Source organism: Paramormyrops kingsleyae, chromosome 6, assembly GCF_048594095.1.
Source record: "Paramormyrops kingsleyae isolate MSU_618 chromosome 6, PKINGS_0.4, whole genome shotgun sequence".
Lineage (NCBI taxonomy): Eukaryota > Metazoa > Chordata > Actinopteri > Osteoglossiformes > Mormyridae > Paramormyrops > Paramormyrops kingsleyae.
In genome coordinates this window covers 17,329,638-17,345,524 of record NC_132802.1, presented here as the reverse complement: position 1 = coordinate 17,345,524, position 15,887 = coordinate 17,329,638, and the positions used below count along the sequence as shown (strand labels likewise).

General features: G+C 46.8%; 1 protein-coding gene across 2 annotated transcripts in view; it reads right to left on the bottom strand.

Moving 5' to 3' along the window:
• Nucleotides 1-579: 579 nt before the first annotated feature.
• Nucleotides 580-15,887, bottom strand: part of dhrs11a (dehydrogenase/reductase 11a) — a 28,680-nt gene continuing 13,372 nt past the window's right edge. For both annotated transcript variants that reach the window (XM_023832978.2, XM_023832979.2), the window contains exons 2-7: nt 7,910-8,119; nt 2,662-2,756; nt 1,964-2,093; nt 1,699-1,791; nt 1,527-1,592; nt 580-1,076 (exon numbers count right to left, since the gene is read on the bottom strand). In XM_023832978.2, coding sequence (XP_023688746.2) covers nt 1,035-1,076; nt 1,527-1,592; nt 1,699-1,791; nt 1,964-2,093; nt 2,662-2,756; nt 7,910-8,119 — 636 coding nt within the window. In that variant the 3' untranslated portion in view covers nt 580-1,034. The remainder of the gene's footprint in view (nt 1,077-1,526; nt 1,593-1,698; nt 1,792-1,963; nt 2,094-2,661; nt 2,757-7,909; nt 8,120-15,887) is intronic.

The window sequence follows — 15,887 nt, the reverse complement described above, 5'->3', positions numbered from 1 at the left end:
TATATTTTAAAATACATTTTATGACATATCTTAACTTATGAGTAATGTATTTACTAAGATTTGCCATGTCTGCATTTTTTTAAAAAGCATTTCAAAAACCATGTATTTGGTTAAACTTTGCTGGCAGCCCGTCCAGGACGTAACCCCAGCCTGAGGACAACCTGCAGCCCTACCGGGTCTCCACTCACGGTCTATCAAACCACACGTTCTCATATTTGAATGCATATGCCAAATTTCCAGGTTCAGACATAAATTACCCTCAGAACCCTGAGATGTTCGAGGAGAATCAAAGTGATGGAACAATGCTGCTCATAGATCCCCCTGGAAACAGCATAGCAATAAAAGTTTTACTGAGAGTAAAGTTACGGCACATACTTACAACCACGCTCATGCTCACTTCTGCCTAAATAAGATGGGTTTTTTTTTCCTAAAAAAATCCAGAAGCAAAGCTTTCGCTACATGGGTAATTTTAAGGAGTGAGGGAAATGCTATATACTAAAATGAAGCATTATACTCATCTTTCCTCACTTCTGACATGTTGGTCACCGATACGTGTGTAACAAGTAGGGGGCAGTCAAGAGCATGTCACGTTATATTTCAGGGAGTGGACAGGGACGCTATTAAAACATGTATTTCAATAGACCAATAACCTGTGTTCATGGCATGAATCATATCTATGCCTGTGTATAAAATCAAAGTTGTAGTACTTAAAAAAATAATAACTCCCATGAACAGCAATATTTAATTTTTATAGATGGGTGATATGACCTAAAAAAAAAAAACACGTGCAACTTTCCCACTGTAACAATGAGTGTATTAAACCATGAAATTCAGCAGCAAAACAGTCTCCATTTTCCCAGTCAATAAAAGTGCTGAATAACACATCATTAGAGAATATTTTTTTTTCTCCAATCTAAAAAGCTGATCCTCCCAGTCCAGTTTAAATCAGTACTCCCACTCCCCCCCAGCAGGTGGCGCTGTGCAGCCTGTACGGCGGTGGGGCTCGGCCTGCCTCCCCAGCTTCTTCCTCGTTGCTATGACACCTGCTCCACTGGTCTCATCTGCAGATCTCCAATCTGGACGACAGAAGGAAACAGAAGACAAGCTTTCCCTGTTTTGTCATAAGATTCATCCTCATAACAAGCATCATTTTACAGCAAATTGCTGGTTGTTCTTTCATTGGATTTATGTTGCTTGGCCAAGTAGAACTTCAGTTATTCTCAGCTATTAAAATCTCAGGTGTCAGGACTTGAAATTCTATTTTAATGAATCTTATTTGCTCTCGCAATGTATAACAGAAAATTGCACATCATGCACAAAAAATACAAAACAAATGACTAATATAGTGAATACAAAATTATTTTATACTAAAAGATAAAGTAAACTTTAGAAGATAAATATCTGCAGTTAGATTTAAGGATCCAAAAACAGTAACAGGGAACAGTATGTCACCTACTCAGCAAACCGCTGTAATGCCGGCGCCCCCCCCCCCCCATCAGATTGACAGATTCCAACGCCTGACTTACCTGCACATGGGAGGGTGTGCTCAGCACGTACGTGACCGCATTCGCTATGTCCTCTGCTTTCAGGCACTGCGGAAGCAAGCGTGCTAAGCTGATGGAGCGTCACAGCCACAGTAATGTCAGCCCCGTTTGATGACCCCCCCAGTCTCCCTGGGCTCCATCCCTGCCCCCTCACCTTGATGCTCTCATAGGTGGCTGCGGCCTTCTCAGGGTCACTGTCATGGTGCCGGAAGGCGAACTCCGTCTCCACTATTCCCGGGGAAATGCACTGGGGAATATCAGGGAAGGTGTTATACAGAGTCCGGGATCGATGGCTCACGGCACCGGGATCATCACGGAGGTGACAGGTGACGTTGCCCCGCGGTGTGTTTTTAGGCTGGGTCAGTTGGTGGTGACGATGTGGGCATGGTGGCGAGAGCAGGTCTGCCTGGTGGCCTCACCGTGGTCCGGATGTGGGTGCCGGCCTCCCGCAGCTCCTGCCGGAGTCCCTCGGTCAGCGCGGTCACTGCGTACTTGGTGGCACAGTAGAAGTGCTCGTCAGCGCTGGGCACCATCTTGTGGCCCCCCATGCTGCAGGCACAGACAGAGACGGTTGCAGGTGAACTTCCATATCATCAGCAGGTCCTCCAGAATCATAACATGAAGGGAAGGATCTGCGGATAACTGTACTCATGATTCCTAATAAGCTAAAAATTCACAGTTATGACATCAAAATGTCAACGTGTCAGTTTGCGGAAAAGGATCTTAGAAAAGAACCTACAGTGCCCTCCAAAATGTTTTGGACAAAGACACATTTGTCCCCCTCTGTTCCCCAGTTTAAAACTTTAAATCAAACAATTCAGACGTGATTAATGTGCAAATTCCAGACTTGCTAGGACTACTTGAAGTCTGCAATTCATAGACATCACCAGGTGCTCAGTATCTTCTTTGGTGATGCTCTGCCAAGCCTCTACTTCCGCCTGTTTAGAGAGTTTACTGAAAATAACAGATACTCCAATATACTCCCAGTCTGGTTGTGTGTGCTATAAACTGTACCTACTAGGAACAGCCAAAACAAACAGACCTGCAAATGAAAGATAAAGAGGAAAGTCAAGCCGCACAGGTGACCATATATGGGTCGACGGCACAGACACAGTACCTGTTGATGTTGATGATGTGGCCATCATCCACGTGTCTCTCTTTCATCGACTGGTACGCCTGACGCGTGCATATGGAGAGGGCGAGCACATTCACCTGGGGAGCACACAAACTCAAAATTATAATTACCGCGCTTTGAAAAACTCACGTTAAATACCATCCAGCATCAACCAAAGTTGGCGACAGTCTCCCAGTGGCAGGAGCTCGTGCGCAGTGTGCAGTGTGCAGTGTGCAGTGTGGGATTGTTTGGTGTCAGTGAAAACGTGGCGGAAGGCAGTGACTCCGCTCCACAGGCTTTAATGTTAATGCACGTTCGATATGATTTGAACAAAAACTGCAGTGAAGCTAATTTTATTTACGATTTTCAATATAAAGCTTGGTGAAAGTATTTCAATTTGTGTATCATTACTTTTTGAACATTTTCAGCGAATTTTAACATACCGAGATAATACTGATAACCATGATAATTTCCGTCACTATAATCATGACATTAAATTTTCATGCCATTTCATCTCTAGTGTGTAGCAAGGACTGGTGGGACAACATTGTCCTAAAATAATTTAGCCATGTGGGCTGCAGGGCAAACCTCAGAATGATGCAACACTCCCATATGTCCACTTACATTTCCCAAATACCTGCTATGTTGCTTCAACTCAAGACGTCATTACTGTATGCAAGTAACATGCTCAGAAAGTACCAAACACAGAGGGCAATCAGACTGAGCATTTAAATTACTAATATTTTTATATCTAAATGATTATCAGAAGTCTACACCACTCCTTTCAACCGAAATAGAAATGAAGTGAAAATTCAATTGGTTTGGGGTAATTTATCCTTATTGAGGTGTTTACATAAGACAATTTCATTCAGATCAAACTTCATTCCAATTATTAATGGATTATTAGGCTCAATGTCAATGTAGCTAATGTAGCGATAATGGACAGGGTAGGAATGAGGTGATCGTTAAACTGCTTTTTTCCTGAAATGTCACGTTTGCTTTCTGTGAATATCTTCTTATGGTCTTACATATAATGACATATATGTAACAACATCACAGTTGAGGTGTGCCCTGCCTTGACCACAATGCTTGCTGGGATAGGCTCTGGATGACTATGACTCTACAAGGATAAGTGGGCAAACAACACAGACAATTTGATGTATTAAGAAATCATCTCCCTGCAGTCCTACAGCATTTCACTGATTTCTGAATAAACACGCAGGCTGAGATGTTCAGGTTTAGCAGAGCTACACAGAAGAATTCTCACTCTCACCCCAGGCTTTGAAAGTTACATTCATGCCAGAAGACCGCAACCTCCAACTCAAATCATTCCTCCGTAACCAAGAGACTGCTTTTGGTAAAATGTACATAGCTATCAAAAGCTCAAGTATTCTTCACGTCTCTTCAGCCCAGCAGTTTTATGTATTTTATCCACTCTGTGGTTCACCGATCATATAAAAAATCCGCAGCCTTACAACAATGAACAGAAAGAGATTAAAAGATGCAACTTTCATCAATCAAAGTCAAGGCTCAGGCTGCTTCATTAAGCTTCATCTTCTCCCTGATGTGACCCCCCCCCTCACACCCACGGTGAACCTTCACGTGCGTACAGCCGTCTGCCCTGCATCCCCAGGGCCGTCACCGTCGCCACGGAGACTGGCCTTGACTGGGGGCAGGGGGAAACAAGGAGTGAATATCTAAACACAGCGAGCTTTCCGAAGCATCCAATGGACATCAAAGACGTTAGTATTTCAGTCACCATAACGAGAAACAGTCACTTCTAACACATAAAGTCCATCGATCCAGTAATGTCAGTATGATGTCAATGTTGTGAACAATAAAGGCTAAAAAAAACACACCATGATCTTGACGTTGCTTGACTAAATCACAAAAATAATAATAAATGCTGCCTATTAACTTATAATTTAGATTTCCTGTTAAGAAATATGGATTTTATATTTGGCTTTTGAGAGGCCAATATGTATATGAGCGGAAATACTGTTTGCTAATGTTAAAAGAATTAAACGAATAAGGTTTAAACAAAGGAAGTCTCATTAAATGACAAACATGAAGTGTGGCTCAAAGCAGGTTAGGCGTACGTATGATTAGATGCCCAGCGATAAAGACACAGAACCAGAGTAGAAGAGTGTCACAGGGGCGCAAGTGCGAGCTATAGCAGCACTTCACAGGAAGAGGAAGAGGGTCAGTATGGAAACCTCAGCGCTAAAAATACTCAGGACGCATTTATCTCGGGCGCCATGGCGATAGCTGGACGGCCACAGAAAACAACGCGCTTTTCGCTAACCTGAATAGCACAGGCCTAAAGAGTCACCCAGGCAGTATGAAAAGGCAAGGGGCTCCCACAAGCTGCCTTTTGTCTGGGGCCGAGCCTCTACTCGCAGCCAATGGGGAAGCTTCCTGCGAGCGATCACCCCACCAAGCCGAGGGCCGGTCCCCAAAGACAGGGCCTGGCCGTCAGTAACCCCACGGGGGCCGGTCCCCAAAGACAGGGCCTGGCCGTCAGTAACCCCACGGGGGCCGGTCCCCAAAGACAGGGCCTGGTCGTCAGTAACCCCACAAGGGCCGGTCCCCAAAGACAGGGCCTGGCCATCAGTAACCCCACGGGGGCCGGTCCCCAAAGACAGGGCCTGGTCGTCAGTAACCCCTCACCAAGCCGAGGGCCGGTCCCCAAAGACAGGGCCTGGTCATCAGTAACCCCTCACCAAGCCGAGGGCCGGTCCCCAAAGACAGGGCCTGGTCGTCAGTAACCCCACAAGGGCCGGTCCCCAAAGACAGGGCCTGGCCGTCAGTAACCCCACGGGGGCCGGTCCCCAAAGACAGGGCCTGGTCGTCAGTAACCCCTCACCAAGCCGAGGGCCGGTCCCCAAAGACAGGGCCTGGCCGTCAGTAACCCCTCACCAAGCCGAGGGCCGGTCCCCAAAGACAGGGCCTGGTCGTCAGTAACCCCACAAGGGCCGGTCCCCAAAGACAGGGCCTGGCCGTCAGTAACCCCATGGGGGCCGGTCCCCAAAGACAGGGCCTGGTCGTCAGTAACCCCTCACCAAGCCGAGGGCCGGTCCCCAAAGACAGGGCCTGGTCGTCAGTAACCCCACAAGGGCCGCTCCCCAAAGACAGGGCCTGGTCGTCAGTAAACCCACAAGGGCCGCTCCCCAAAGACAGGGCCTGGTCGTCAGTAACCCCACAAGGGCCGGTCCCCAAAGACAGGGCCTGGCCGTCAGTAACCCCCCCCCACCGAGCCGAGGGCCGGTCCCCAAGGACAGGGCCTGGCCGTCAGTAACCCCACACTGCCGTATTCTCCTCCAGGGACACCACGTCGGAGTACGAACACAAAAAAAGCTGCTTGTTTTTGGAAAGTGATCCTATTCTAGTAGGGAGTGAATGCCCCTAGGTTCAGAAAAAGAAATAACTAAAAAAAATTAAACAAATAAAAAATGGAAATGGAAGAATAGTAAATTTATTTGTATTTGGAAAAACTACATTTTTAAGACAAACATTATACATGCTTGGACATATTTTTCTGTCCAACTGTTGTAGATTTTACTTGAGTTAAAGTACACCTCTCAAAATGTTTATGTTTTATATCACTATTAGGGAGGCACAGTGGTCAGTGTGGAGTTTGCATGCTCTCTCCATGTCGTCATGGGGTTTCCTCTGGGTTCTGAAGTTCCTCCCCACAGTCCAAAAACATGCTAAGGTAAACTGGAGTTGCCAAATTGTCCATAGGTGTGATTGTGTGAGTGAAAGGTGTATGTGCCCTGCAATGCATTGTTGCCCTGTCCTGGGTTATTCCCTGTCACCTGTAGCTTCCAGGATAGGCTCCGGACCACCAGGACCCTGCACGTGAAAATAGATGGATGGATGGAGTTAAGTAGTTTTTAGTCAATCGCCTACACAACAAATCAGACCTAGCCAAACTGACAATGTCAGAACGCGGCAGTGTTTCCCCATCAATGAAGTAGCTGATTCCTGCGGTGGACTCCAAGAAAAAGATCCTTTGGATGAAATGATCTAGGGCAGCAACATACAAACTTGCGGTCTCCACAGACACAACCTATATCTATTCTGCCTATAAAGTAAAGTAATAACACCTTCAAAAGACCTACATCTGCACAGCACTTTAAGTACTGAAATCTCTGAGCATGTTGTCAGCACAGGAGTCTCTTATCCAGTCAGCACTGCTGTGATCCAGAGTCTATTCCAGAATGCACCGGTGTATGAGAGATAGTCCTGTAAGGGACAACAGGCACACACCCATAAGTACACATTCACAAAATTTACAGACATCTCCTCACCTATCATGCAGGTCTAGTGACCTGGATAGGAAACCTGAATAGCTGGAGGAAAGCAGTCTTTCTCACCCGCCTTCACTGAATAGAGCTAAAACCCTAAAGCCCTCTTTCATACCCGCCTTCACTGAATAGAGCTAAAACCCTAAAGCCCTCTTTCACACCCGCCTTCACTGAATAGAGCTAAAACCCTAAAGCCCTCTTTCACACCCGCCTTCACTGAATAGAGCTAAAACCCTAAAGCCCTCTTTCATACCCGCCTTCACTGAATACAGCTAAAACCCCAGTCCTCTTTCACACCCGCCCTCACGTAATAGAGCTAAAACCCTAAAGCCCTCTTTCACACCCGCCTTCACTGAATACAGCTAAAACCCTAAAGCCCTCTTTCACACCCGCCTTCACTGAATAGAGCTAAAACCCTAAAGCCCTCTTTCACACTCGCCTTCACTGAATACAGCTAAAACACTAAAGCCCTCTTTCACACCCGCCTTCACTGAATACAGCTAAAACACTAAAGGCTGTGTTGCCAACAGGCCTGGGAATCTAATAATACGAGTAGCTTAATTAGCTACCTGAAGGATGTGGTTGGCTTCCATTCAACATACTACACAGGAAAAACCCAGCAAGACCAGCCAACGCCCCCCCCCCCCCCCCACACACACACACACACACAGGGACCTTCCACCCAGAAGGCAGCCATTACACCAGCACCACCCACCTCTCTCATGTGGCCGTTTGGGATCAGATACTGGTTCCAGCAGGCTGAAGATAAATTGCCTTTTGCTGTAATTTCTCTTATCTTTCTGCCTCAATTGCAGAACATTCAAGGCTTCTGCTAAAAAGATGTTCGGTTTGTCAACTGGCTAACGTGGACACCTCAGAAGGTCAGTCTGAAAAGATGCCGCATGAGGAGGTGGGGGTATGGGGCAGCGGGGGGCACTTACATCAATCATGTTCCTCCAGCCGCTGGTCCTGCCACTCAGCAGGGGCTCTGCTCGGGCCAGGCCGGCGTTGTTGATGCACACATCCACACCCTGGTGCAGAGTCTTGATGGCAGAGAACATGGAGAGAATCTCCTCCTCGTTAGACAGGTCACATTTGTAGGGGATCAGGGTTCCAGTGTAGCCAGCACTCTGACACTCTGCTGCTAGCTTCTGTAACCAAGAAATGAACAGTATTAGCTTGATGCTAATGGGATTGTATACTAATGTATAGCTCGACGCTAAAGGGATCCTATAGTTATGTACAGTGTTGGGGAAGCTACTTTTAAACTGTAGCTTTTCAAGCTACAAGCTACTTATGTTTAAAAGTAGCTAAGCTAAAGGCAAGCTACTGTTTTAATATAGTGGTTAGCTAGACGACAAGCTACAGAGAAAAAGCAGGTAACTACATCGAAGCTATTTCATCTGGTAATACTTAATATTTGTGCTGTAGGATACTATTCAAGCAAATTAATTAAATGTGAAACGTGATGTTAAAAGTAATATGAAAATCTACATTTGTTTTAAACAATGTGATGTCAAATTACAATAAGGTTTCAAAAAGTCTCTTAGTTTGGTATAAACCCAGAGTACTTCACAGGGCTGTGTGAAAATTAGAGGGGTAACAAGAGAAAAGATTTTGATAATCTGTCCAAGAACCAAGTGCTCCTAGGCATTTTAATGAAAGTGTCTAAAATATTGTTTGCCGTGAATTATTATTTTTCAACCTTTTAACATCCATCCCCAGAGTATTCAAGCAAAAAACACTAATCAGAAACACCTGGCAGCTGAAAATACCCTGTCTTTGTAAAGAGAGAAAAATAATACAGGCTGTTATTGAAGTATTAATCAGATGACACAAGCGGAAAAACTGCAGATCTAGGGGCAGGTGTCGACAATGAAAACAGCAACAGACATAGATAGGGTGGAGAATGTAAGCAGGCGGATGGAATCAGTATGAGAACACCTGACCACACCCTCAACACAATCTTATCCATTTTAACTGGGCAATTGCCTAGTAGGTAAACAAAACTCAAGATAACTTCCTAAAGCAAGCTGCTAATAACCAGAAGATAACATTTAAAATGTACAGAGACTTTTAGGGACAATATGATGCAGACAGAAAACATGGTGTCTCAGTGTGTCCTTATCAGCACAGGAATTTACAGCTTTACAGCATCAACAGCTGCAGAATTTTCTGTACAAAACACAAGATGAGAAGGAGGAACAAACCAGACGTGAAGCGGCCATTGCTGTGACACAGCAAGAGCATGTGAGTGACAGCTGAGTGACAGCTGAGTGACAGCTGCTGCAAACTGATTCGGCGTACATTCATGCCTCCAGGGTCCATTAAAAAGGCATTACTTAGGTTCTATGTGCTGTCAAACTGTCAGATTTACCTAGTAATACACGACCAGCTGCAGCAGAAGGATTAACTCCACGATGCTTTGGGCAGGGAAATGTTGTGAAAGTGCGCTACACAAATAAAACTGAATTGAATTGAAGTACAGTGATGATGAGCTTCAGCTATGGGGGTAAAGGAGATTTATGAATAACTGCCCGATTTCAAAAGATTCACAGGATAAAAAAGCAGCTTCAGGGATAGTTTTGTTAGTTAAGGATCTGACTGTAAGTGCAGTGAAGAGAGCATTATCAAATTGGGGATATTTGATCCTCATAGTACCTCTAACAGGAAGAAAATTTGAATCTCTGTGGCTCCAGCCACACACATTAAATTTAACAGGATACCTTTCCAGTAATCAGCTGGAATCTGATTCGTTTGAAAAAGATCCATGAGAAAAAGGCAAACCTATTTCCGTCAGTTGATGTTACTGTTCATTTTTCTGTCCTTGAATGGATCATCACCACCTTATATTTCTTTCATGTATACTTCCCAGCAAGGTCACTTAGGTCTTCTGACCGCATTATATTGTTATTCCTTTTTCTTACTTTTACAACTTTCTTGCCTTTCAATTCAAATATGTTTATATGGTTTCTGTGTTCTACAGCACTTTGGTCAAGATGTTGTTTGAAAAGTGCTTTGTAAATAAAGTTGCCAGTGACTAGATAAGTGCTGATAAGTGACTTTTTCATTAATTACTATAAATAGTCTGATTTTGAGGACCAGGTGTGAGATGGAAATCTGTCTATTCATGGTACAGTGGCTCAAACATACCGCAGGCCACACTGCACTACATTAATTAGCGGTTTGCTGAACTTAATAAATGTTCAAATAGTGCTTGGTTATCACAGCTCTGCCCCATAAACCACAGCTGTAGGCCAGGTGCTAGGTCCGAGGTTGACTCGGGATAATCAGAGCATGCTCCCGCGGTGCATGGGCTGCACCAAATACGGGGATCCATCGCCGGATTGCCAATAGTGCAGGTTGTGGTGGGGGCTGGTATAGCAAGGCATGCCCAAGGGGTTGTGGCATCAGACATCAGACTGGCTGGTATGATTGGGGCAGGGGGCGGGCAGAAGTGCAGCCCCACTCAGGGTGTGCCCTCACTTGGCCCAGTTGCCTGAGCATGACTATCCCCCTACTGCACTCCCCCGCTGGTCACCGCTCACATTGCGCTTAACGATCTGGGTGACACTTTTGTCATCACCGTGTGACGTTTTGCATAGGAAGAAAAGTGCTATGACACAGCATAATGGAGTTCATGGTTAATGTCCTTTTGTGGCTTATTTGGAGTTATTTTGGAAGCGATGACGCAACGGCCTTACAGATTAATCAAGTATACAATGCAGCGATTTTCATTTAATCATGCTGCATGTATGAATATAGTCCTGTATTTTACCACATGGCTGAGTTTTTGTGTTAGACATCCAGCTGTTTTTTGTCAGCCCAAATTTCCAGGAAACACTGAGCCTCTGCCATAGACCAAAGCGACTCCTTTGCTCAAAGTCCTTCCGGGTCCAGTTCATGTATAATGCATATGTGCACATGCCAGTCGCATCATTAATGTGATGTCTGTGTTCCGTGCTGGGGCACGGTCAGCGATCACACTGAATGAATGCCACGTCCGAGTGCCACCTCTTCCTGCAGCTTGCAATAATCCACGCACACCTTTGCTCTGTCTCCAGTCACGTCTTGTATGCATATACTCATAAACACACTCATACACAGAGTAATTGAATGCCCCCCCAGGCCCCCTAAAAGGTGATGTACTATTCTAAATGGGAAATGCATGTAGGACTGTTCAGTCTCTTAGCATGGGTCTGGTTCCCCTGCAGACAGAATCATCATGTAAGCAAACTGAACCCCTGTGCATCAAAAGCAACGCAGACAATTAATAGGATGCAGAAATGACAGCCGTACTTCACCTTCTTTGCACACCTGGAGGATACTGTTGTAGAGAATAATCACCACACTCATCAGCACAGGGATGGAACCGTTAGGTTACAGAAACATGCCTTCGCCATTAAGAAACAGAAGCATGCCTTTTCTGTTGGACGCGCCTTTACTGTTGTACGCGCCTTCACTGTTGGACGCGGTTTTACTGTTGGATGTTTTACTGTTGGACGCGCTTTTACTGTTGGACGTGCCTTCACTGTTGGACGCGGTTTTACTGTTGGACGCGCTTTTACTGTTGGACACACCTTCACCGTTGGACGCGCTTTTACTGTTGGACGTGCCTTCACTGTTGGACGCGGTTTTACTGTTGGACGCGCTTTTACTGTTGGACACACCTTCACTGTTGGACGCGCTTTTACTGTTGGACGTGCCTTCACTGTTGGACGCGGTTTTACTGTTGGACGCGCTTTTACTGTTGGACACACCTTCACTGTTGGACGCGCTTTTACTGTTGGACGCGCTTTTACTGTTGGACGTGCCTTTACTGTTGGACGTGCCTTCACTATTGGACGTGCCTTCACTATTGGATGCACATTTACTGTTGTAATACCTGGCTACATAGTAAAATTACGGATTTGAAGTAAAATCAAAACCTGTTTGCCCAAGATCAGGAACATAGTTAGCTTGAACCCCTCTGGAAATTTGCTGCCTCTTACAGGCGGCAAAATCTACCAAGGAAGAACCCCCCCCCAAGTTGACAAAATCTATTGTGGGTCCCCCCCCACCCCTAGTCAGACCCCCTGGTCGGCAAAGTATACATATTCCAAGGCGGACCCCCCCCCCCCCCAATTCATTTTGGCTACAGGCCAGTTTAGTGCTGTCACTTACTGGTTACGTATTCCCAGTTCCCCCCCCTCCCCCAGAACACCCACATCTCAAAGTGAATGATGGCTGCAGTGTTTTAGGGCTGTACAGACTACTGCCACATGCTATCACCATACATGTCCTTCTCGTTTCCATACCTGTATCATATCCCAGAACTTGTCACCAGTCAATATTGCTGTACTCCTTTTCTAATTAATTTATAGTGCCGTTACATCAGTTGCTCATATTTATGACATAATATTAGCATCCATTGTAATATATGTTATCCTGAACAGCAGCAGACACTATGCCATTGCACTTATTATGAATCAGCAGGGCCTTCACTAAACATGTCCTCCATGCTGTAACAGAATTACAGTGCAATGGCATAAATTGATTTAGTTTTAAATGGTGAGCCTCAATGCATAGTGAAGGATGTCAGAACTACAGAATAAGTGCATCCGGCATTGATGTCTGTGTTGGATTTGCTTCTCCCGTTAGAGATGTGGGTTTGCTGAGTAACCGACGCCTTCGTGAGAAAAGTGAACCTATTTCGGGACCCTGGTCAAAGACTCACCGCCGGGCCGAGCTCCTTCAAGCACCTTTAATATAACACAATGTGGCTTGTCACATTTGATATCTGTTCTCTTTACGAGAGCGACTTGCGCTGAACTCACAACACCAAAAAAAAAGATAAAAGGGGCCAGATGTGATGGACAGAGAGAATCGAGGAAGAGGATGAAGGACGGATGTGAGACCAAGCATCCTGCTGTGCTGGAAAACAAGCGACATGGAAAACCATACTGACTGCTCTGATGGAGGCCTGGCGTTTGACCCCCACGTCCCCCCACCTACGGTCAAAGCATTTTTAAACTTGCCTAAACAGGGAGCAGCAGCTCAAACATCAAACATTCATGCCGTGCACACAAAACACAGATTTTTCTGAAAATAATAATAAAACAGCACTGTTTTTTTTTCCCCCTCATCCATTCTTTGCGATGCAAAAAAAAAACAGAAATCAGAAACAGAAAAGTTGGAGCCCTGGAACAGGAATCCATGGAGAAGCTGCAGTTTATCCACGTGCTGTTGTTCATTCCACACTGAAACGTGACACTTTGCAGCTGAAGTTGTAGGACACGAAAACACAAAGATTATTGTCAACAGACACCAGCTGAATGTTCAAGGAAAACACATTTCAAACAAATATTTAAGGAAAGGACAATCCATCCTGAAAAAGCGAAGTTGACATGGTGGGTGTGAGGGGCCAACAGGAGTCCAACATCATCTGAAAATGTAGGGGAAGCGGTTCAAACAAGCGTGTTCCTTGCCCATTTGTAATAAAGTGATAAATAATATGAATGGGTCTTAAAATGCTTCTTTTTTCACCAAATACATTCACCAAAGGCTTCATGTTTACAAAGTGTGCGGGTAATTTTGCAACTAGGACCGAAAATAGGACCCCTGTCCGTGGTGAAAAAAGGATAATTAAGGTGCAATTAGCTCCATGGGAGCAGGTCCAAAGCTCACGCCTTTACTGTGTGCAGAGCAGTACCTGGAGAGAATTACACCGGTAAGATGCATTAAATACAGAACAATAAAAATACACATGTAAACACAGGCGCATTCACTTCTACAACCAAAAGAGGTCAAGAGACAGACATGGAAATCCTCTCTGGGCACTCTGTGGAGCCCATGCTAATAAACCGGATGAGCAGGTAGAAAGCGGCGTCCATGGCGTCCGCATTTTATAGAATAATTACTGTCTGATGGGTGTGCCGATGTGAAAAAGCTGCCACACCTTGCATCCATACTGAATACCTCATACAGTGAAAGCTGTACTGGATCCGCCCGCCTCCCCTTCAGCTGCGCTGGCTGCTCCTGCCAGTGCTCTCAGCCCAGCAGAATGTACGCGGTGTTCCCTGCTTGACCTGTTAGACTGGTTATGGCCGGAAATGCAATCACAGATAAAGGGCTGCACCTTGCCCAAATGACGCCATGCTCATTTCATGCGCATGAAATGAATGAGACACCACATCACCTACTTACTCAGCATGATGATGAGGGAATTAAAGGAGCCCCGTATCTGTATACATTCTTAGGACATACACTACCAGTCACAAGTTTTTTCATACCACAGGTGCGGTGGCGATGCGAAGTAAATTGACGGGTCTGAGAGAGCCGCGTGTGGCGGTGGTGAGGAGTAAACCACTGGTCAGAGAGAGCCGTGTGCAGAGGCGGTGAGGAGTAAACCGACGGGTCTGAGAGAGCCGTGTGCGGAAGCGGTGAGGAGTAAACCGACGGGTCAGAGAGAGCCGTGTGCGGAGGCGGTGAGGAGTAAACCGACGGGTCCGAGAGAGTCGTGTGCGGAGGCGGTGAGGAGTAAACCGACGGGTCAGAGAGAGCCATGTGCGGAGGCGGTGAGGAGTAAACCGACGGGTCCGAGAGAGTCGTGTGCGGAGGCGGTGAGGAGTAAACCGACGGGTCAGAGAGAGCCGTGTGCGGAAGCGGTGAGGAGTAAACCGACGGGTCAGAGAGAGCCGTGTGCGGAGGCGGTGAGGAGTAAACCGACGGGTCCGAGAGAGCCGTGTGCGGAAGCAGTGAGGAGTAAACCGACGGGTCCAAGAGAGCAGTGTGCGGAGGCGGTGAGGAGTAAACCGACGGGTCTGAGAGAGTCGTGTGCGGAGTCGGTGAGGAGTAAACCGACGGGTCTGAGAGAGCCGTGTGTGGAAGCGGTGAGGAGTAAACCGACGGGTCTGAGAGAGCCGTGTGTGGAAGCGGTGAGGAGTAAACCGACGGGTCTGAGAGAGCCGTGTGCAGAGGCAGTGAGGAGTAAACCACTGGGTCTGAGAGAGCAGTGTGCGGAAGCGGTGAGGAGTAAACCGACGGGTCTGAGAGAGTCGTGTGCGGAGTCGGTGATGAGTAAACCGGCGGGTCTGAGAGAGCCGTGTGTGGAAGCGGTGAGGAGTAAACCGACGGGTCTGAGAGAGCCGTGTGCAGAGGCAGTGAGGAGTAAACCACTGGGTCTGAGAGAGCTGTGTGCGGAAGCGGTGAGGAGTAAACCGACGGGTCTGAGAGAGCCGTGTGCGGAGGCGGTGAGGAGTAAACCGACGGGTCTGAGAGAGTCATGTGCGGAGGCAGTGAGGAGTAAAATGACGTGTCTGAGAGAGCTGTGTGCGGAGGTGGTGTACGTAGAATAAACTGACATCTCAGAGAATGCCCAGTACTGTGAATGGGTCATCTGCCCAGCTGTGACTGTGTCAGGCCAGTACGCTACAGAATGCCGGCCAGTTGCCTGGGGTAGCACTGTGTTTATAAGAGGCAGAGGGCATGTTGTGGAGGAACAGACACCCCATGGCCTGTTTTTCACCTATGGCTCATCATGTAGTTCTTGTACAACTCTCCTGCTCATGCACCCCCTACTGGTTCGGTTACAGCTTGACAGAGGTTGGCTTGTGGGATATGAACTGAGTAAACCACTGGTCAGAGAGAGCCGTGTGCAGAGGCGGTGAGGAGTAAACCGACGGGTCTGAGAGAGCCGTGTGCGGAAGCGGTGAGGAGTAAACCGACGGGTCAGAGAGAGCCGTGTGCGGAGGCGGTGAGGAGTAAACCGACGGGTCCGAGAGAGTCGTGTGCGGAGGCGGTGAGGAGTAAACCGACGGGTCAGAGAGAGCCATGTGCGGAGGCGGTGAGGAGTAAACCGACGGGTCCGAGAGAGTCGTGTGCGGAGGCGGTGAGGAGTAAACCGACGGGTCAGAGAGAGCCGTGTGCGGAAGCGGTGAG